The sequence below is a fragment of the Vollenhovia emeryi genome, unplaced genomic scaffold (assembly GCF_000949405.1).
Source record: "Vollenhovia emeryi isolate VEMERY1.0 unplaced genomic scaffold, V.emery_V1.0 DF939160.1, whole genome shotgun sequence".
Taxonomy (NCBI): Eukaryota; Metazoa; Arthropoda; class Insecta; order Hymenoptera; family Formicidae; genus Vollenhovia; species Vollenhovia emeryi.
Genome location: NW_011967206.1, coordinates 1,519,206 through 1,543,667, shown reverse-complemented (window position 1 = coordinate 1,543,667; position 24,462 = coordinate 1,519,206). Strand labels below are relative to the sequence as shown.

Genomic DNA, 24,462 nt, shown 5'->3' with positions numbered 1-24,462 from the left:
AAAAAAAGAAAAGAAAAGAAACGTTCCATTAGCGACGTATTAACGTCCGCCTCTAAGACCCGAAGATGATAAAACAAGGCAATAAAATAATACTACGTAACTGTAAATAATACTACTGTTTATAATACACGCTCATTTCTGAGCATCCGTAAAGGCACTCCTTTTGCAATAATATACAAATCTCACTGTTACTCCTTCATTCCTCGTTCGCATATAAATAAATTAAAAAGAAAGGGAAGAATATCTTCGTGCACGCGAGTTAAAAATATGTACACTTGGAAGCTGCATACGGAATGTGAATGAAACATTCTTATGTACCTACGAAAATAACGTTAAATATTACGCGAATAAATTAAAATTTCTACCCAACGAGACTTATTTTCCAATTATTCTCCCGGCTCCAATTATTCTCTCTGGCTCAATCTTCTGACTTTATTCAATTTTCATTTCGTTTAAAAATCATGCGCCGCGTAACATAAATTAAAGCGACTGAATTTTCGCTGTTACAAAAAAAATTGCCCTTGTTTTCGGTTCTGTCCGCGACCAGAGTGCATCAGGTTTCTTAAATAATGCAATCAACCGCGGGAGCGGTAGGTGTAAATTACTGATAAGAAACGAGCGGGGCGTTTGAGACGCGGAGAGAAGTCGGCATCGGGGCGGGATTAAATATCTCGGGGTGGACGATTACTAAGTTGCCTCCCCCGTTGGATTATCATCCCGCGCGATTAATTGGCTCGATACTCGTAAGCCCCGCGAGCTTCTTACATTATACATCAGATCGGCGCAAGTCGGTACAGGCAGTTTCGCGCGAATCATCCCCCGATTCGCGAATACCTACGAGCGTACTTCCGATCGCAGTCCGTCACTTCGCACCTGCGAGAACCTCGCGACGGATGCATCCGTGACTCTGATATGTGTATCTCTTGTTACCCCCCTCTTCAGTGGAATGTAAAATGTTTCGACTGCTTCGTACTGAGCAATTTGTACGTTAATACGAAAATAAATCTCGTGCGTTTCGGCGTTCGATCCCGGCTTCGAGGGAAACCACCACTGAGCCCGCGCGTTGCACATCCCCTGATCGAATCAATCGTCTCGGAAAGGACGTTACTCTGAAGTCCTTGTTTCTTGGGAAACGCGAGGAGCGTTTGCTGGCAAACGTACGAAGCCATTCCGTCTCATTCCGTTATCGGTCCCTTATCAATGGACGCTATGCACCAAACATATTTGCCGCACGAACACGCGCCTACTTGCGTTGCGGTATTGCGATTCGTTATTTCTCGATACTCGCTCGTCCTCCTCTCTCGTTTCTCCAAATCAAACCGTTTCTCTGCATTTCGCATCTCAGTGTTTTGATGTGTTTACTTCGCTTACTATCATTCCATGTTATAATATTTCTCACTTTATATCTACATTCATCTTTACTATATTCTATCATTCTATCATTACTTAAGCCAACGGCACACGATACTATTTTTTCCCTCTGGATTGCTTACGAGAGCTAATTAGGATTCAGCCTTAAGTTACCTGATTTGAAACTTTGCATCCTTATTGGTTCTGGCAAGCAATTCAGTAGGAAAAGTAGTATCGTGTGCCGTTGGCATTACTTTCGTTATTTAACTACGTCATTTTTCTGTACAGAATACGTATTTTAGAAATACGTGTGCGTATATGCGTATACGCATATTTTGTTGTATATTATATGTATATATGTACAACATTAGCCTAATTGTAAGTGTTAAAAGCATTGAGCCAAAACAAGTATTAAGCTGATACTTGTTTTCTTTTATCGACGTTACCTGTTACTTTTTATCGCTACAGTATTATTACAATATATTTTCCCTAGTGAGGATCCCTCAGCCAACTTTTTTACCGACACAGTCAAATATAAATTTTGCGCTTGTAAAGTTTTTTTATTGGCTTTCATGCACAAAATAATACCAGGATAAGTTGCGTGCCGCATAGCGGAACATATTCATACTTAAAACACTCAGTTCAGAAGTTAATAAGAAAAAATATTAGTATTTAAATTTTTCAGTTTGTTATTCGTGTTAAATTTGAAGTTGTCTTTATAAAATTGCAAAATGCTTCCACACGATTAACCCATACAGCACGCATGTCTAAAAGACATCTCTAAGACGTCTTTAAGTCGTCTTTTAAGAACTGTAACGTACGTGTAAATCAGCATAAAACTTTTAAATTAAAACTTTTAAATCTAAAATAAATCAGAAGAAAAAATTATTGAACTCTTACAGCGCAATGGGCATACCATGATATTGATTAATAATTAATAATCAAGTTTCTCCGTGGGAGACATCGCGATCGTCTATTGTATTACAACTCGAGCGAAGCAGGTACCACGGCAGGGATAACTGTTGCCAGAAAGGTGTTCTCTGTTCGAAACACCACCCTGGCAACAGTGCGCTGTAAGAGTTCAATAATTTTTTCTTCTGATTTATTTTAGATTTAAAAGTTTTAATTTAAAACTTTTAAATCTATTATGCCGATACTTTTATGCCGATTTACACGTACGTTACAGAACCGTCTACATTGGAAGTAAGCAGTAAGAAGTAAGAAAACCTAACCTTTACCTTTCAGTGTAAAGGCTAAAGTACAGACATTTTTTAAAATATTTGTAGCACTGGTCGAACTACGCTCTAATTCGCCGAGAGTAAGCGTCAGAGCTGAAGTAGGAGTAGGAAATGGAAATGATTCATTTCTTCACTCCTACTCTTACTTCTTACGCCAGGCTTACTTCATCTATTGTAGACGATCCTTTAGATATGTATGTAATCTAAAGGACTACTTAAAGATGTTTTAAAGATGTCTTTTAGACATGCGTGCTGTATGGGAAAGTACGCATAAAGATAAAGCCAGGGACAGTCGACTTTAATCAATAAAAAACGAAGAGAAATTAAAAATATCACTTTATAAGTGATTGTGGTTAGGTGGTTAGGTTAGGTTAGGTTAGGTTAGGGCTAGGTGAGGTGAGGTTAGGTGACAGCTTCATATAGTAATATTTCACATAGTGATAAAATAACACCAGGATAAGTTGCGGTCACAGTCCGCAACTTGTCCTGGTATTATTTTGTGCATAAAAGCCAATAAAGACTTACAAGTGCAAAAACTACACTTGACTGTGTCGGTAAAAAAAGATGCTGAGGGATCCTCTTAAAGACCGTGGATGTTCGTTTTGAACTTTAGTATCATAGAGGTTTAAGAGCGATATTATTGCCGACGCCTCGCCCGTCAGTGTGCAACCTTCTATTACGCTTCCGCCTCGTTACGTGTGTATGACACGTTACGACTACTGCACTCGGTAAAGGCTGATATTATTATTATTAGTATTTAAGAAAAAGTCAGGTACAGCGAAACTCGACATTTGTGGAACGGACGATCCGAACTTTCCGGGACGAGTGATGCGATCAACGCGATTCTATGTATTCTATACATCCCCCTTTCCACCCTCCCCCTTTCCCCCTGAAATTGCCCCTTCGTCGTCCACGCGAACGCATCGCGCTCATTCCCTCCAGGTAGCGATGTCTTTCATCTCCCGGACTTCCGAGACGTCGACGACGGCGGGATTGAGCAGCTTCTTGGCGCTCTGCTTGCGCTGCACGTCGTAGCCGCCGATCTGGCCGTTCTCCAGGGGCTCGTTAAGGGCGTGCGTCGCCGCGACATCGGCATTGGCGCGCTTGAGGCAGAAGTGCCGGCACGGCACCACCACGACAAACAGGCCGAACAGGAGGCCGAGGACGTCGCCGGCGAGAACGTCCCACCAGTGGTGCCGGTTGTCGCCCACCCTCGTCATCGAGCAAGTAACGGCCCATATTCCCATCAGGCATTGCAGCCACGGCTTCAGAAACAATGTCCGATTCGGCAGACGGTTCTGCAGGTACCACTGTGTGCAATGCGACAGTTTTTAAACGGTGGTGGACAAAAACCGGAAGTCCAATGGTGTATTCGCGCGACGAGTACTCCTAACTCTCGCACCGTTACGACGGTGTTCTTACTCAGCGGCGAGAGAAAAAGAAAAGCGCGGGGGAATCGATCCGTAATTTCGGCCGAGCGTTCTTGCTACTTTCTTTCTTACCTCGAGTTACGTTCGTTTCCGCGAGAATGTTTTTTTTCTGCGGCTCCCCCGGCATTCGTCCATTCGTCTCGCGCGCGCATCCCGCGAAAATCGATACGCCGCTGGGGAGATTTTTTTTCGCGGATTCTTTCCCGTCGTTTAGATACTGACTATCGATACCGGACGGAAGTACTCGACGCTGACACCACAGTTCTCTGTATTGCCAACAGGCTGCCCGACGAGCTTTACGGATAAATTAAACGGAACACGCTCCGCATTCTCGGTTTTTATCTTATAAAAGAATTGTTTTTATATTACGAGGGAAAGGGTTTTTTTTAATTCTCACCACCAAGAAGATGCTCGTGTAGACGGAGAGAGCCGAGTGACCGGAGGGAAAGGACTTGCTGGAGTCACTGACGAACCAGTTGGAAAACTCGGTGTTCGTGCACGTGTAAGAATTCACGTATCTGCAAAAAAAGAAACAAGAAACGTCACGACTACTTTCGTTGTCTCGGATTAGGGGTGGATTAGGGTAACATTTAAAGCAAACGTTTTAACAAAATTCGAAATAATATCCTGAAGAAAATTTCAGCACAGCATTTCTCGCCACGATTTTTACTAATAATACAGATGAACGGATACTTTATTTTACTGACGTATAAAAAGAAGTCAGGGAATCCGGTAACGATCAAGTACGCTGAACGCGTTACAGAACTCTGTATAATCGACCGCGTGTATTCGGGCAGCGAACAGTCTTTCTCGCGATTGATAAATACATCTCCTACGATTGAACGTGCACTCCTTTGTTGCATTTTTACGAGGGTTGTTAATCGATTTGATAAGAAGAAACAGTTGCGTCAATTTATTAAGCGATAGAACGTGAATAACAAGTCCGCTCCTCGCGCTTGAGCCCTCGACATCGCTGAGAACTTGTGCAATTATCAGGACTTGTACGTAGGTGCCTGGCATGCGTGTCTCCTTGCCGGAGCCCGTATCGCGCCCGCATGCCCACGAGCACGCTATTCGCGTCCACCGGGCTGCCTACACACGTCGACGGCATGAGCGACGACCCCGATTGTGCTCATAGGTAGCAAGACCCAGACAAAGAAGGGTAGAGGAGGTCGGTGCTTACTCATCGGTGCAGTTGGCCGCCTCGCGCGGTTTGCACGTGTCGAGAAAGTGCGGCCGCGGTTCGCCGATCAGGAGTTTCATGATCTCGCAGACGAGCGTGAGCGTCGAGATCCCGGCGAAGTAGTGTCCATACCAACGCCAGATTTGTCTACTCCGGCTGCCGTGGCACGACGCGCTCTCGTAACTGTCCGCGGGATAGAAGATGTATTCTACGCCCCATGTCTGAAACCGGCCAAAAAGAAACCTTTGCGTAATGCTCCCCCTCGAGAGGCTATCGGTAGTTCTACCGAGCTGAATCGAAAAAGAAAGATGCACTTCCTTTTGTCTGTCGACGTACATTGTTTTCTTTTTGTTTGCCCAGTGTTTCAGCTTGCTCGTTTTTCGGCGTAGAGATTATTAAAATATATGTACAGGAGATACCTATCCTCTCTTCTTATTAATAACTCATTCAATCGTCCTATTGGATTCTCGCGTTGACATTTTCAGTCCCGAGACGAGCAAAAATTAATTGTAAATTTATGAACGTTATTCAGGGCGCAACATCTTAGAAAGAGTTGTACAATCGAGATTTTGTCGAGACCGATCTCCGACTTACATGATAAAGAAAATGTAAATCGTAAATTTAACATAAAGGAAGTACATAGCATTGCTACTGAACATGAAGCATGTTCAGCTTACGCAATGCTACTTATGGAACTTCAATAACAGTTTTTTTTTCAGTTTATGAAGCAATAATATGAGAAACGAAAGTACTCACCACTATTAAAGGCAGGCTGATACTTAGGCCTAGTAGTAGGCCCATAGAGATCGTGTCGCCCGTGAATTTGAACGAGATCTTTGGGTCATTGCAGAAGAAGCCGATACGTTGGTGCGGTACCACGTTGAACTCCAGAATAGCCAGGAGTACGCTCACTAAAATGCAATAAATAGCGGTGAGTCAGAATAGACAGAAAACAATATTGCATAACTTTTCGCTACAATATTTAAAAAAATATTTAAAAACTAACTTTAAACCTAGTCGCGTGAATAGGAATTTTATGTTAAGCTTATTCACGAAAGATTATTGCAAAGGTTTTGCAACAAGTATCGAAAAATCAAGCTAGATACAGATTCGAAAGCAATTTTGTTGGATCATTTAAAATTTCATAAAAGTTTATTCTTTAAAGATTTTTTGTGGAAAATTCTTTCGTGCATTAATCACTTAAACTTCTAACCGAATAAACAGTTTGATACACACAAGATTACTTATATTTTGCATTATATTATATTAATCTTGTTGAACACTGCTTTAATAAATTCTATATTTTTATGTTACAGACTCAACATAGCTAACTCCGCTGCTGTGCATCGGGTGGTGAGTCCAAAACTTTTTTATTGTGGCAACGGATCTACATCTCGTAGATCGTAGATTGTAGAACGTGGATCGTAGAACGTGGATCGTAGATTAGTATATTTCGTAGATCCGTTGCCTTAAAATGGATAGAGTACAACATAATTTCATATTTATTTTTACATATTCCATCTATCGAAAGGGAGTGGAAAGGGAAAATCGCGATTTTCATTGTAGAGGGTTGGGTGCCCCGTTGCAAGACATCACTGCATTTTCACGCAAAATGTGACGAATATTGTTGATATATTCGTCGAACTAATCTCTTGTAGCCTATCCATTTTTCATTAACAAATTTATGTATAATGTAAAATAATATGACGTGAGATTCTAATATTTTGTCGAGAACGCTGAAACTTTATATTATTTTTATACATTATTTGAGATTATTGATTAACTAGAATATTCAATTGTCGGCCTATCTATCATACAGAAAGTTTCTTTTCTCTGGGTCTCACGTCATTTGTTTTGTATGTGTTTCTCGCGATACACTTTCACGATGCGTCTCGCATGAATACATGCATATAGTTACACGCATCTTCGTATTTCCGCGGTCGGTCTTCGCGATCAATTTTTCAGAAAATAAAAAAATATATTAATTGTTTAATTCCATTTATATTATAAATTTTAATTTATTGCGAAATGTAATTAAAATAAATATAACGCGAAGTAAATTGTCTTTTTAATACACATACATACTTAAATTTCGTAAAAAAATAATTTAAAAAGTAAAAAAAAATAATTTCAAGTAAATCTATTTACTTAGTTAAAAATTTTTTTTGTCAGTGTATGCCAATGCTTAATTCGCTTCTGTGTTACGCCCCTGTTGTCCACGTGTCACATGACTAATAAAGTCTGATAGTGAATTAACAGCTCAGGAGTGTATTACAATAGTACATGTATGATCGAGCGTTGTGTTATCGTGAGATTGTGATTTCCTTGTGCTATTTTTAGCGCAAATCGACAAAGGCAATTACGGAAGAAAACTGTACCAAACTTTTCCCGTTATATTTTTTTCACTTTGACACTCTTCAAGTATAACACTTTCGACAGATAAAACACATTACAGCATATGTTTGCGTAACTCTCTGATAAGACAACCAACGATCCTCCGGTCGATCAGTTTATCAATCGAGAGAGATGAGTAATCACGGAATGAGTCGCCTAAACTCCGACGAATTGCGTAAGGATAAATTGGATTTTCGAAACACGTGTCCCTCTGCGTCTCGTCCGCGACAGTAAAGCTCGTTTTCCCGAGTTAGCGCGCAAGGTTAACGACGCGTTCCGGAGCACACGACACTAGAAGATCTATGGTTCATTATAGTTCTATTGGTTCAGGTTGTGTGTACTGTCAGTGCGTATCAAAATGCGCCGTCGCGAATACAGCACGATCGAATAATTGTAATCAGATAACGCGCGAGCACTTTATCTCCTATATTTGCGTCGGATTCTATGTTTCTTTCTTTCCCCTTGTACGCACCGACGGCGAAGTGATTGCGATCAGACCATCTGATCGGCAGACGCGGCGTCATCCTTCATCTCTCGTCAGCTCTCCCGCCCCTCTCGTTTCTCTTCTCTTTCACGATAGAAGGATCTTCCTCCGACGAGCGGACGATTGCGCATCCCGCGAGAGAAGGAAAACGTTCTGTCCTTTCAACGATACCGCGATGTACTCGTTCGCTCGTCCGTCACGCGAACGTTCTGACCGCGAGATCCGCGAGGCGCCTCGCGTCCGCACGTCACGTTATCGTCAGAACGATTTAGCGCGCGTGCGCATGAGATTCCGAGACGCGTGAGATCATATTTCAATTGCCACACGCTGCGGCAAATAATTTTCTCTCTTTCGGAGTGGTGGAAAAAAGCGGCGGGAAAAGAGACAGAAGATCCATCCAGGTATACAATTCGTGTTTGGACTTCGTTCTATATCGTGTTGTAAATATGTTTGTGAATTTGATTTACGCGCTGAACGCGGGGCAGAGAATTCGCAATCTTAATTTTAACGAGAACTTGAATGAATATTACATGAAAACTCTAAGATGTGTACACAAATGTTTACCAAAGTTGGAGTACTATTGCAATAGCATATTCTTGACACCAAATCAAGTAAAAAAAGTCCTGTATCATTTTTCCTCACGATAAACAGTTATCGAGATATCGTATGATGATTATTGAAAAAGTTACCAAGTTTTCTTTGAATATCTAAACAAATATTAGACAAATATAAAAATGTTTCAGATAAAAGTTGTTCCAATTAATTGATAAAAGAAGATGATATAATAAAAAATGCAGGTTTTTATTAAAAAATTTCAAGATATAACCTTCAAACGACTGTCCAAGGTCAAACCAATGATACCATCTTATGTTTCCCTTGAAACCATATAATTTTTGTCTCTAAACATTTGTTTCTAAAATGCATAATTTTTGAAAAATTTAGGATTTTCCATATCTTTTCCTTGCCTTGTATAGATGTATTTTATATATTTATAATTATATCTATTATATAAATAATTTTTTTAGAATATGTACATATATTACGCATCTTGTATTTCTATTATTATGTATATTATACACGGGAAATCAAATTTAGTCAAATTTCAATGTATCCAGTCGTAAATATTAGATACTCAGGAATATTGGTTCACCGCGTAGCGTACACGCGAATGCCATGATATTAATAACATAGTCGTTCGGTGAAGCGAACGGTATGGTTTAGTCAATTATCTAAATGATAATTCTATAGGTAAATTATGCAATGTACGCGTCAACGCATACGCATCTGTAATTTTATTAAGCCGTTGATGTATATGTATAACGCATCTATTGATTCGCTGTTTACATTTACAGCAACTGTATAATCTACACAGTAAAAAATCGTGTGCTAAAAATGTTAACATTTTCTCGCGTCACCAAAATTCGATTATTATTTCAATGTAAAATTAACATGAAACAGATATGTTATTATTTTCGTAACACTTTTATGTGTTATATAATATTTATGTTACATAATAACTTGACGCTTCATGTATGTCTTTTAAAAATTGAATACCATTTCGAGTTCTTTTAACACAACTATTTCACAAAATCAATCAAAACGTGTAATATATTATATATCGACATTTGTTAAAAATTATTTCAACTATTTTGATTTCTAACTATTCGTACAGTTTACTTATCCTGTCTGTTTTTATTACATCACACTTAAGGTTAAAGAACATTAACATAAATGCGAAGTCTAGTGTTAATTAATCAACATTTAGAATTTGTCAAAAATAACACGCGATGAATGTTGTTTTAAGTTAAAATTTAGAGTGGACTTTTTGGGACACGTGATATATGTTAATATTAACATTTTATTTTTTACCGTGTATAAATAGAAAATAGTACATGACATAAAGTATATTTGCTTTATGCAGACATCATAGAACTACAAAAGATAAATTTTCTATTAAAAATAATCCAAACGACGTATGAAAATCTCGTATCACAATATAATGATGCATTTGAATAGGAAATTCGATAAAAAAAACACAAGGAAGTATATATCAGATTACTCATTGTAATGCTGTTCTTTCCGTACCGCATGTCCCGCAACAAAGGGATTCCCATTATGGTTACTTTAAATTGCGAAAAAGAGAGATTTCTTAACGATATATGATTAGCAAAGTAACAACTCAATAATATTGTGACATTAATGTTTAAATTATCGTAGGTAAGTTACTATATGCACACAAATTCTCGCTCTCTCTTTCTTGTAAAAATTCATGTATGTATACATACAAGGCGTATAAGAGCACCAGGATCACAGTAAGGACTTGATGAATTAGAGTAAAGTGTGTTTGAATAGAGTAAAGTGTAATTGAATATTCCATAAAAGCTGCAAGTTGATTAGCTTCGCATTTCTCGGAATTAGAACTTGGACCAAGCATCGTGGACGCAGACCTTAAGGTATGCGAAGAAAAGATGTAAAATATCTTCGCAGAGAGACGAAAATGTCACTAAATAAAGATAATAATAGAACGCACAAAATGTTTTTTGCTGATGTAGTACGTGTGTTTTTGTGTGTATGAATCTAATAAACATAAATTTACTTATTAATCAAATAAAGTTAAATAGATATAAATCAAACAAGCGAGAGCGCCTTTAGGTTCAACCAAGATGTTGGTAGCTCAATAATTCTAATCTAAAATGTGAACTCATATACCGTTTTTCACTTTGTCCTGCGCGCCGGTTTCTTTTCGGACATAACATAGTTTCATTTAGATGGAATCATTGTCGTCGGTAAATTCACATATTAAAATCGATAAACGGTTTCAAATTATTTTAAATGCTGTGTTTAGCATTCAATACCCCCCTCCCCATACTGTAAAGAATTCTTATTGCGAAAGATATTACCTCAGCCAGGATTCGAACCTGGGACTCCCTTAATTATTAATCTTAAGTCTCTCTTCAGAGGTTCGCTAGAACTATGAAAGGTCTCAAGATTATTAATCCAATTATTTGGATTTTTACGGCCTCATACACACATACACGTATTTATACATGCAGCAATTTGATAGTTACGATACGATTATGTTGTTCATTATTATAGTAACTTAAAGTAAACTTGGTCTACAAAAATTATACAATGTTTATATGTTGTACAAATAAAAGTTTTCAGTAACTAATATAAATTCAAAATAATTCAATAACTAATAACTCGTGGTTTTATGAATATGTTTGTTTAAACTTTTGTCGCGAACACGTAAAAACACGTATGAACGGCGGGACCGACAGTCCTTCAAAAAACGAAGTCTTTCTTTTCACCAAATTACTAAGAAATCCTTACGATGCTTCAAGAAACAGCAATTCTTCTGTGGATTTGTAATGCTCTTTCCACGTGGAAAACTTGGTAAGTTTTGGCTCCGTCAAGCGTGAGTGCGTTTGCCACGTGTCGCTCGTAGTCTTTTTTGTCGTTAGATAAAATGCGCACGTTCGGCGCATAATCCAATTAGTCGCGCAAGGCACAAAAAAATAATGTGCTACCTCACACGCCGAGTACCGCGTGGTAATTACGATTTTCGCCTACGTCAAAAAAAGCGTATGACACGAACGATCGTAACGCTCCAAAGCGCGACTTATATAAAATTATGTATATTTAACGTTCTGTCCATATAAATAACATTACAATTATATATATTTTATGTTTTGTCGATATAAATAACATAAAATGCGCCGCTTCTGCAACTTTACATCGATTAATCGTGTAAATAAATAGAAAAGTTTTATCGATTATTCTATTAAATACATATACAATTTAGTTATACCTATTTTAATATACATAACTTTTTGTTAGAATATTATCGTATAACATAACGAAATATAATATTATTAATAGCATTAATAACATAATTTTTTTTAAATATCGACAAAATCCATCAAGAACTGAGAATAAACGCGTGACGTTGATGACGAATGTACTCAACATTCTCAGAATCAATTTAACATTGAATAATTGCGACACGTAAATCTTCCGCCGTGTAAATCGAAATTGACGATTTTCTTATTTAGATAGATATCAGCCTGACTCATCTTATCAAGTCATAACAAATATTCAGCGTCGCTATGAATAATTAAAATTCATCGAAAGAGATTCTGCGAAATTCGAACACATCGTATTATACTTCAGGCAATATTTTTCTTTGCGTTAAAGTCACGAGTAAAGCTTATTAATTATTGAATAGAGTGAATAACTATTACTATCTCACAAAAATATATCTACATATATTTTTTTAAAGGGGGAGGGAGGGAGAGAGAGAGAGAGAGAGAGAGAGAGAGAGAGAGAGAGAGAGAGAGAGATGAAGGAGAAGAGAAAATTACAGAGATTAAGTTGACCCTTTGTCACACTTTCGCGATGAGGTATATCTCGTCGCGGCGCCGCGGTGAAGAGAAAAATGAATGAGACGAGTAGAGAATTGCAACATCGTGATTCATTCCTAATGCATTTCAACGTAGCTATGTAAGCCGGGAAACAGTGGGATGCGTTAACTCGATACATCATTGAAGATATTTTTCTAAAATTTGAAAGAAAGAGAGAGAGAGATATATATATATATCATAATATGTATTACGTGTATATACAATACATATGTGTTATGTATTGTATGTTACATATGTTGTATATATACTTATACATAAGTTATGCATAATATGCATATATTAATATATTTATATATATGTATATGATGTGGTTTTTTGGTAACATCGAAGTATAAAAGTGCCAAGATTTTTTAATTATTTTTACTATTTAACAATATCAATATTATCACATTTCACCATTCTAATAATTATTTTAAGGATTATAAGTATACATATAGTACCTACGCGTTTTATTCCATCGTATATTACTTTATTATATTTTATATTATTTTACTATTATATTACAATAATTTAATATGATTACATTAATCCTTTTATAATATGTTTATTTCATCGAAAATGTCCCTCTTCTAACAGTTAATATTAAAAAATCTATTATCTCAGTAGTCCGTTGTAATTTTCTATTTTGCGAATCTAAAGTGCCTGTTAAATCGCATGACCTAACATTGGTCTCGTGATCAAGAAAACGGGCCGGGCAATGTTTTAACTTTCACGTGGTCCGGCGTCATCGGCTCGGTATCGTACGTGTGCGCGTGCATTTATGCCCCTAGGACGATCCCTAAACCCAAATTAGCCTTGAGTTCCTCCTTAATCCGAGCCTGACTAACCGTGCATGTCACACTCGCTGCATATGTGCGAGCCGGAGAGGAACGTGCGATGAGTGGCACACATCTGTAAGCCACAAACATTGCGGGGGAGAACACAACACCCACCAGTGCGACATACGCGGTTGCGTCGTAATCGTTTAAGAGGTTAAAGCCCTGTTTGATACTTCGAGATACATAGTTTTTCTTCTTCTTCCTTTCGTTTTTCTCTTGCAAAAATCTGTGCGAAATACACGCACAGATTTCATACGCGACGTGTGTTAAGACGACACAAGAATAGAAGAAAAGGATAAAGAAATGTCCACAGAAGCTTGCAGCTACATTGCAGTAACGTAGTAATATTGTGCGTTGCAAATCAACGTTGCAGAAACATTGCATAAATATAAATTCGCAACATAATTCGAACAATGTTACAGCAACATTTTAGAAATATTGTAAGCAACCTTTAAAATAGCAGTATATATTTACTATCAAGCGACGCTAATTGTAAGCACATAAAAGAGAATTGCTAGATCCTATACCAAGTACCGGTTATGCGATTACGGCTGTGTGACTGTATCGTCGGGGTACTATCATAACTTTATCTGAAGTTTTCGCTTTGCCACAAATTTTGGATTTTAATATCTCAGAAATAAAAACCATAATAAAAAATCTATTAATTCTGTTATTATAACAGTCAAAACAAACTGTTAATTGTGATTATTTCGAATGAAATTGGTGTGGTCAATCCTGAAATTTTGTGATCACGTCATACATAAAATATATCACAATTTTGGAAAGCGTAAAATTTCAGAAAGCATCGTAGTTATGGTATCTTATGAGAATACGTGTATACTATTATACGTGTTACATACACGTAGAAATATAAGTTTGCAAAAGGCAAAAATTCTCCTTTACGTATACTGTCTGTATATGTTACATATATGTGATTTTATGTGAAATCATATTCGTTTTACTTAGATTAAATAACATTATTAGCACATTAAAGTAAACTGTCTTTTATAAATATTATATTTATCTTCGCCTGCTCGCAAGGGATATGAACTGTGCTAAGTTATTCGAAAATGTTCGGCGGCGTAATAAATTTATGAAGTCGCAGGAATTTTCGTTCGGCAGTTTGCAAAATGCATTTGCGCTCAGCGATAAAAGCGGCGCCACGGTAATTTATTGCAAGTTTGGCATCACTCAGTCGAATGACATCCGCAATCAAACGATTAACCCTCCAAAACCACACCTTTGTTTTCAGTATGCCCCGGCCTCACTGGAGCTGCTACCTAAGGTGGATTTAAAGTCTCATAAATCCATTTGATATACGTCAATAAAGTTGTAAAAATGTATTCACTTCAGCTAAGGTGTGAATTTGGATCTCCCCCAATTGAAAGACAGGTGTCTTTTTCAATTTAACTAATATCGAGGCATGATAAACGACTAAGTGACGAGACTTATCGCAATAAAATAAAGACCTTATTGTTAACTTATTGCGAAAAGTATCATCACGGTGTCACTAGTCAAACTGTCTGAAAAAGACACCCGTTACGGATAAGAAAAAGTATGAGAAAAAAAATTCACTTGATATTATTAGGCTATGAAGAATCAGCTCTGATCGATAATTGACATTTCTTAATTGATTTACATTTTCATCGATGCTATTCACTTTAATGTATTTAACGCGTTTTAATATATTTTCGTGTGTATACACATATTTTTATATTTTATACTTTTAAGATAATAGATAATAGATAAAAAAATTAATCGCAGTAAATGTGTACGCGAAATGTCCAACTTCAGTTATAACTCATTCGAAAGCAATGTTAGTCTGAACATGTACGTTTCTTCGGATGTTCTTTCCGCATATAAGAGAGACATTGCCCATTAAATAACATATCGTACGCTTGTATTGACGCACGTATACGGTGCTTAGAGCGAGATCGTGCGGCTCATTGCCATCATTACGCGACAGATGCACAGGGGTATTTAAAGCGACACACTCGTAAAAATTCTAATTAAACACCCGCCCGTAATATATTGCATTACACAAAGCGGCACACCCGTAAAAATTCTAGTCAGACACTCATCCGTAATATTGCATTACACAGTTCGTGGTTTCCCTGTCAGGCTTCATTACACGCGTGGTTTCACCCTCGGCGAATGCGCTCCCATGCAAAAGACTGCACTCGTACTGCATAAGCGGGAGAAAAAAACGAAGGAAAAAAAGACCAGCCACCTCGGTCAGAATTCGATTCTCGCGTTTCTGCATCTATGATTCGTCTGGCATATCGAATAACGATTGATTAGAAGTGACCGAGAATCTATAATAATATCGACAGACTGAAAGCTTTATCTCTCTTTACCAGTACGATACATAAAAATGATCGTTTACATATTATTTATATTTATTTATAATCAAAAGTATTAATTAAATATCTCGACACCTAACAAAAAAAAATCGTGAAGTAATAAATAATTAGAAAAAAATAGATCTAAGAGTTCAGTTTTTATAAAAACAAATATAAGTTCAGTACAGTAATGAGAGTACAGTCTGAAAGATAAATTTTTGAATGCATAAAGTCGGGAAACATAAAACAATAAGATTGTACAATATTTAATAGTACTTGCATGTTACCTAACTTCTTCATTTTGTTTCCTTCGCGTTTATAAATGTGCGATGTCTTTTAACACTTCTTTCAATCGAGAAGAAAGTCATCTCGCAATTTTACAAGCGAAATAGTTGCCAGCGAGAGTACTCGCGATCAAATTAATCATAGTAGCGCGCCAGTTTCCGCGAAGCTTCGCGCTTTTAGCTGTTCAGGAAGAATGCGCGGCATGTACTTCCGACTGTTCACGGTTTGCTTGCTAATGCAATAACGCCAGACGCGTCAGTTAACAAGCTAACACTTCCTCCCGTCGGGCGTAAAGACATGCACATTCGCCAGCCACGAATATTTATGGGGCTAATAAAAGCCATGCCGCTCTCAATTAGCGAAATGGGCTTTAAATACTAGATTCGGCAAATTGGCTATCATAGGCGTTACCGTAGTAGGCAGTACGACTTGCGTCGAGGAAATAACCGCAAAATCCAATTTGAAATTCTCCATCGTGGGGAAGGATAAAAGTCTGATAAAGGGGCAATGACAGCGAGTCGTTTCCGAAAGAAATTCGCCAGCTGTGGACTCGTGGCGAAGCTACCGAGTGTATCAAAATCCGAAAATTATCAAACACATATAGGTACGCGGATAATCCTCGGGCTCACTTTATGGAATTTCGGTGCAAACGTGAAATTACATTCACGGCGGGAAACGCGATAAATGAAACTTCAAAATTCAATTTTACGGGAATTACGTAGCAAAATGATTATTTCCGCAATCTTTAATCGCGAATTTCGTAAAGCGCGTACTCGCGTATCGATAGATAAAATTTCTCACTTAATGGAATACTGAGAAACGATTACGAGCTTTGGCCGAAAAAAATAGTAAAGTAATCTCCTCCGCGTGGAGGGAAGCAAATAAAATCAATTTGAATATTTACAGAATTGCTGCGCAAAGTTCTCTTGTGATAACTCTTCCTCTCGTCATAATTTTTGTCTTCTAAATCTCTAACGACAAATATTATAGGACATATTGCGACAAACAAAGATAAGGGGAAAACAAAATAATAGATTAATCGGCATATATAAATGCGAGAAAAGTACTTATTATCTTTCGTTATATCGAGTTTTCCGTATCTTTGTGAAATTAATGCATATTCCATTTTATAAATTCCATTATTGTAATATAATCAGCTAGTGCTGACTCTTTCCCAAAGTAGCCCAGCACAATTCGTGAAAAACTGTCGAGGAAAAAAACAAGAATCTATAAAAGAAACGAACTTTATACGTTTTCGTTATATGAAAATTGGTCTGACTTTTATTTCGATCAAAATCAATTTAAATTGTTCGATGTATTGTATTTAAATTATTCAATTTAAATATTCCCCGTCATATTCCATTTTTCCGAATCCCTGTATTTTGCAGTTAAGAACTCTTTTTCAAATGTATTCAAGAATTCTCGAACGCTTTAAAAACGAAAGAGAATCCATCAGTTACATTGAAATTCTGTAAACGTAACAGTTTAGAAACGAGAAAACGGCAAGTTTTAGGTCCGAGCAAGATGTAGGTAGCCTTCACCATTGGCGTTATCGTTTCTTATTTGATTTGTATCATAAGGCTCCTAATTTAATTCTATTTGTAATAGCTTAGATCGCAGAGATAAGGTTCAAGCGATACAAAAATCTGGGACTCACTTAACAACGCCAGGGCCAGATCCACCATGTATATCCAGCGTAACGTTTTCCTGCAAACACTCATGATCTTTTCGGTACGGGACGCCGTTACGTTGTTGATGCTCTCCGCGGTCTCCTCCGCCAACGTTACGGTGCTGCACCTCGTCAGCTGCTCTGTGGATCTCTGAAAAAAAAGAGAGCCTGCTGAAAGATTGACACAGGTCCAGCACGCACGCTCTAAGATGTATAAAAGATATAAAACGTAAAACGCAATGGAGTAGCACATAGTGTAGTTAATATAACTGAATATAACACATTCTCTTTCGAGAGATATTACGTTTCATATTATATTTTAATATATAACTGTGTTATGTATACGTAACACTGTATATGCATAGATATAGTATTATGTAATACTATATCTCGATACTGTAATGCTATATCTCGAGTTAATTTACTAGATATATTTTTACTATATTTATACTAGGCATATTATCTAGATGATCAAATTGATAGACCGGCTTGATTACAATTTATGTATTATACATCGAGCACCGTTATGCGACGTAAGTTCATGTGACTTCGAGGTTCAAAGACGGGGTAAGTTTTCTAATAACGCGTATGTCGACGGGTTGAGTAACACGATACGCGAATGTTGCTACGTGCCGATACCGCATCGGTTTTCTACCACGAGCTGCAGTCGCGCGAGATGCAGGCGGGTTATTTTATTTTTTTTAACATGGCGGTGCGTTTTTTTCGTAAAGTGATATCCCGTCGGATCGTCCGTTTCGAGAACACGACTTAATCGAATTACGCTTTGTCGGAAAATATAAAGTAGCTTCGTTTAACGTCAACCTTATTATCGCTAGTGTTATCGCTAGACGAAAGCTCAGCGCAATAATTTCTTTTATCACATTTTGCGTGTGAAAAATTGTCAATCAATATCACGAAAGATAATATCAATGTTTTTGTCGCTAATAACAGCAGTTGCGAGATCGCAGATGTTGGGAATTCTATTACGCTGCTTGAACGTCCAACAGGAACCAACCTCTTAACGGCTTCTAACCGCCCTTGGCATACTTGTCGCCCCCAAACATTAAGCTTTATTATATCTAAATGTTCTAATGCGATATCACGAAACGATGGCTTTACTATATTATGCATTAACATTAATGCCAATTCTCGTGCATTTGGATTTTTCGGGGATAAAAAACCTAAAATTTCAAAACGCAAAGTTTCAGCAGTATTTTAAGCAGTGTAATATATTTTTCATATACAATTTTAATAGTGTAACATAATTTAGTTTATACTGCAAAGTCTGAGAAAACGTTATTCGATTTCAAAATGAGGAAAATAAGATATACAGCATTGTTATAAACGACGAGCACTAAACAGACACGAGTATACCGATGTTACTGCCTTTGAACGGTCAGAATGATCGAAGTACTTTAGCATGCGGGAATAGAGTCGGATAAGTACGTGTAGGTTGGATGGTATTTGATACCTTCTAAATCTTGAGAAAGAGTCGCGTACAAGTAAGGTACTTTGTAGCGGGACGCGCGCGAGGCAAGGATGAAAATACAGTCGTTATACGCGCACGTGAATCATTGTCGTTCTCAAAGGACAGAAACATTGCCCTTAAATTTCTTGCCACCAACGTCGCAAAGAAATTATTTCGACCACCTGTTGGACCCCGCGGCTTTCCTTCACGGCCTATCCCGGCCGAACAACTTTAAATCAGTCCAACTCGGTTTTCCTACTCCTTGGTGAAACATCGTCCGAGTGAATTTAATGCGTTCTTCTGGTGGAAAAAACAACAATACGTAAGTTGTGGACAGGCTTTGACTAGTAATAGAGGGAACTCCCCTATTATGAGATAGGATCCTAATATGGGATAGCGGGGTTTCTGTTAGATTAATAGGCATCATTGGTTGGTCCCACCATGAATTTATTGCCCTTGGAGCGAAATCTGTTTAGTGGAAAAAGATTTGTGATTGAATTTGGGTGTGGAAAACTTGCTGTTTCATATTAGAAACGTATCTGTAAATAGAGGACTTTTCTCCAATAGCAATCGCGAATGGCCAATCGCTAATGTCACCGGATTTAAAGAAATTCTTCTGTCGCTGGTTCTCGAATTTAAATCAATCTCAACTCAGTATAATGCACCAGACTTGTGAGACTGCTCACTTTTTGTCTAGATCCTCAGAAACAGCCCCAGGATCTTTTGTAGGCTAATAGCATTAGCCTACAATATCAGGATTGATATAAAATGTGTAGGCTGTTCTCACTCTTTGTTCCGCAAAATCAACAGCTCTTTTGCTCAACAAATCCAAGTTTGTAGACGAGCCCTTGGGAAAACTAATTTCTTAAATGGTTTCTCTGTAGTGCCAAAAAGTCTTTTGTCCCATTTAACAAGGGGTTCCTTAGCAGTGAATTGTCTGCAACCACCCATGAAGAAATCAGGTGTTTCCACTCCAAGTGGACATCGAATTTATTCAAAAGTTCTCAGCTTTGCCAGCGTATCCGCCGGGTGATTTGATTAATTTTACTCGGAAATTGTATTTTTGCTTAATACACAAAATCCCATAAAATTTGCACAAGATCTCAAAAGTCGTTTTCAATGAAAAAAAAATCCGGAGCGCGATATCTTTCTTGAATTTTAAGCCTCAATTATGTTGTAATGCTTGAATGAAATTTTCATATTAAATTAAGGTCAATTAATTTAAAATTAATCTGAAAATCCAATTGGACCTATTTAATTTCTCGAATCTTATTTTTGTCTATATTTTAGTAAGGAAAAAATAGATTGTTTTTTCATTTAAATGTTATTTCTCTGTCCTGTTCAATGTTGCCGAGATGCATGTAGTGAACATATAGGATATTCAGTTGGCTCTTATCCTTTGAATTTTACTGCAAGTTCATCCGCGTATTCTGTACAACTTACGATCTCGAAATTTCGCTACAAATCCAGGGGCCCGATTCTTGAATTCATTCGAAGAAGAAACGTATACGAAAATTCTGCTCTGACAGAAAAGTTGAAAGTCGATTGGTTAAAGCCATGCGAGTAGCCAATCAACTTGCAACTTTTCTGTAAGAGCAGAATCCTCGCGTACGTTTCTCCTTCGAATAAATTCAAGAATCGAGCCCCAGGATGCGATCTTTCGTCTGTCGTAAACAGAGGTAGTAATAATCGAGCGTGTTCCGAGCGGAAAATCCGGCAATTAATCGGACGTCGTCGTAGAGATTGCCGTGCATCGATTAACGACACTTGCGCTCTAAAACGCGACAATATATCCGCGTTTCGCGGAGGGGACTTATAGGTGCGCGTCCAACTCGGTCGACCACTATGAAATAATTAGGGGGAAAACGATCGCGGGGCCCCGTCGGACAACATCGAGGGGGTTTCGTGCGTATAACGCCGAGGGGGCAGTGTTGCGTACGCGTTCCTGCGACTTTCTGCGCATTATTTTTCATTACTCGCGTCAATTCGAGAGACTCGCGCGGGTGCCGTTACTCCCCTTTCCCATGATAAATTTTAATCTTTTTACGACATCCGTCGTATGTATTTGCACAATCCCAATCTCGCGTCGTGCGTTATTTGTGTATCCGCGTATTGTTAATCGTCACACGTGCGTTTTTCCTCCTCGATGATAAGATACGATCTATTAGTCATTAAAAAGGAAATAGCAAAATGCGGTTGCAATAGAAATTTGGTCAATCGAGTTTATTTAAATTTTAATTAAGAGATTTGAATGGAGAGAATTATAGAGGGATCTACAATAATATATTAAAATAAGTGGTTTTATTTATTATCAAAAAGCTGATTAAAGTTGCGAGTAAATAACATAAATGAGCCTGACGCAGAGAGCTTCTATCATAAATAATAATACGGCAAACAAGATTTGATTTAAATTTATGGAAAGTAAACGTAGATTAAGCTTTACTTAACTTGAACATTAAAGCCGTGACGATTGCAATTGAGCGTGTGAAGTATTCGTAAGAAACATTTCGTAGACTCTCTCGTGCGCACCGACCGACGGCAGTAAAAGGTTCAACAGATAGTTAAATCTGTTTTGAAAGTGATATTGCTGCACAATAGCGCAATCAATTTCGACAAATCAGCGAACGACAGTTCCCACAACCTGATTCAAAAGTTCACAAATTGGCAATATTTTATTTTAAAAATGCATCATGTACGTCGTTTTTACGATATCGGATGTTACGGTAAATGTTGCTCAAGAATTTCTTGCTGATAAATAAAATTATTTAGCACTTTATGTGCAATCGTAGAGGAAGGTCCCCTATTATGCGATAGGCTCCTAATACGAGACAGCGGAGTTTCTGCTAAATTAATAGGCGTCATCTGTTGGTTCCACCATAAATTTATTGCCCTTGGAGTGAAATCTGTTTAGTGGAAAATTGATTGTTAGATCGTGTAATCGTTGCGAAAAAAGACTTGCGATTGAAAATTTGATTATACGTTGAAAACCTACTATCTCATATTGGAATTCTGTCTCATAATGGAGGACTTTCCTCTATTAATACTATTATTCTACGTATCGAACAGTGGACATTCCGACTGTCGCTGCTGGAAAAAAATTAATATTTATCTCTGGCCGTATTCATAATTTTTCGACGCGGCGAGCGTAATAATCATTACGGCTGACTATCTTTCCCAGACTGTAATTTTTAAATATACGCGATATACTTTTTCGTTATTGGGAAGATCCGTTTTCATGTGCCGTTAAATAAAACACGGTCGATTTGTCGGTTCAATACGTTCGGCGAAATATCGGCAACAAAATTGTCGTTGCATGTCGCAACCGCCGTGAGATAAAAAGAGGAAAGAAGAGAAATATGTGACAATCGCGCCAGACGGACATTTTCATTGTAGCCGGACAAATAAAAAATTCGACGCGTATTATGTTAATTAGTTACGTATGAAGCTGAATTACGTTTACAAATGTACCATGGACGCGGGTGGGCCGCGAGATAAACAATACCAAGTTTGCATATTTACTATTGTATGTACATTACGTTCATCTCTTACATTTTTTACGTGCATGCCGCGTCCCTTCTCCTCTACTTTTCTGACATGCAGCTATAAATTTCGTCGAAAGGATTGAAAATATATTCCAAAAAATTTATGAGAATTATGGGAATTATGAGAATTTTGATGGAAAAAGTTCGTTATTCTTTTAATCTCATCTTTTTCAAGTGTATCACCTCGGAAACCAGATTTCACGGCAATAAGTCAGCAGAAATGTGTATTTCGCGCTACCCCGATGCTCGTTCCAAACGATGCCAAAGCTTTCATTGATGCATTGAAATAGGTAGACCGTACAATAAAGAGACGCGCACGTCCTACATAGAATCCAACCAGATCCAAATTTAGAATGAAATGTTACAGGTCACGGGGCGCACTAACAATAAACCTACATTATCGTCGACAATTCTTAACGATAACGCTTAATTATCGGGTACCTGCGTGAGCTGCGCGCTCAATCCCAAGATTTAGAATTTATCATCGCGACGCATCGACCGGACTGACCACCAGCTCGGAGAACTCGATTGTCGCTCTTCACGTGGCTGCTCGGCAAACATAGGATTTGTGAATGTGCGAGGCTGATCGGTCAGGCTCATCGCCGGAACTCGCGCGAAAAATCTCGCAAAGGAAAGGGAAGAATGGCGCCTCGTACTGAAAAAAAGAAACCGTGCGCACGTGCGAGCCGCGAGATCGGCGGGATCGCGGCCTCAACGAGGGGATCTTCCGCAAGATCTAACGAGACCGACGGTTGAGCTGCAACTGCCCGCCCGCCAATGAGCCGTACCTCGCATCTCCAATCAACTACTTCCTCGCAAGCTCAAATTAAATGTTCTCTCTACCCACCCTGCTTCCCCACTACCATCACTAACCACCACCATCGCCGTCACCATCCAACGTCATGGTTGTCGTTGTCGCCGTCGCACGGACTCCGCGTGTCTCGCCGCTCACGGGTCTACAGTTGCGTCGCGCATTGTGCTAGCAAGACCCCTCCCCCCTATCGGGCCCTTCGTATCCTCTGGCCCCCTCGTCGGACCCCCGGGTGAACGAGGTCGATTCGGTCGGCTCCGAAAATGCGCCGCGCCGCGACGTGCAGATGCGCTCTCTGCCCTCATTCGACCTTTTCGGGGTCTTTATATTGCGGGCGAAAGGAAGAATTAATTCTTGCTTGTTTGATAGATTTATCGAGCCATCGAGTTCGCGCGACGGGACGTTAATTTATTGAATTGTGTCAGTTTATCAGATTTCGTATTTAATAACAGTATAGTTAATAAACAAAGTGGTAATTGTATATCGCCAGTAACTCAAATCAGAATTTCATAAGTTTTTGCGACCTACACTGGCCAATCGTCTTTATTTAAAACCGTTACAACGTTTCGGCCCCGGGTTTGGGCCGAAATAAAGACGATTGGCCAGTGTAGGTCGTAAAAACTTATGAAATTCTGAGTATAGTTAATAATAGGAAAAATATTAATAAATTACGTAAATCAGATTTAAGATATGACTTCCTATTTCCTATAAAAAGTATATTTGTAATAATCAATCAATTGTTTCGACATGTATTTCATTTGTCACGACGTTTCGACTGCAAATCGCAGTCCTCTTCAGGTTTGTTTAAGAGACAAGCATTTACGGATACAAATTATTGTGGTAGCAATAAGTCTTATCTATAACAATATATATTATAAATTAGTTTTTTCAATATAAGTTTAATGTCTTTGTAAAGCGCACGCAATGTTTATGAATCTTTATATTCTAAAATCTAATTGGTTCTACTAGTTACGCCAATTCAAAAAACCTTATAATAGATTCATAAACATTGCGTGCGCTTTAC

The 24,462-nt window shown here is 38.2% G+C and overlaps 1 protein-coding gene across 3 annotated transcripts in view; it reads right to left on the bottom strand.

The window, feature by feature from the left end:
* Positions 1-2,724: 2,724 nt before the first annotated feature.
* The window catches only part of LOC105564740 (lipid phosphate phosphohydrolase 2-like), a 29,454-nt gene continuing 7,716 nt past the window's right edge, over positions 2,725-24,462 (bottom strand). Inside the window, exons 2-6 of one of the 3 annotated variants that reach the window (XM_012017360.1) lie at positions 17,606-17,768; positions 5,958-6,112; positions 5,202-5,422; positions 4,416-4,536; positions 2,725-3,898 (exon numbers count right to left, since the gene is read on the bottom strand). In XM_012017360.1, coding sequence (XP_011872750.1) covers positions 3,518-3,898; positions 4,416-4,536; positions 5,202-5,422; positions 5,958-6,112; positions 17,606-17,768 — 1,041 coding nt within the window. In that variant the 3' untranslated portion in view covers positions 2,725-3,517. Of the gene's footprint in view, positions 3,899-4,415; positions 4,537-5,201; positions 5,423-5,957; positions 6,113-6,519; positions 6,919-8,067; positions 8,310-17,605; positions 17,769-24,462 lie in introns of those variants that run through there. The other 2 variants (XM_012017361.1, XM_012017362.1) reach the window with 2 other exon arrangements.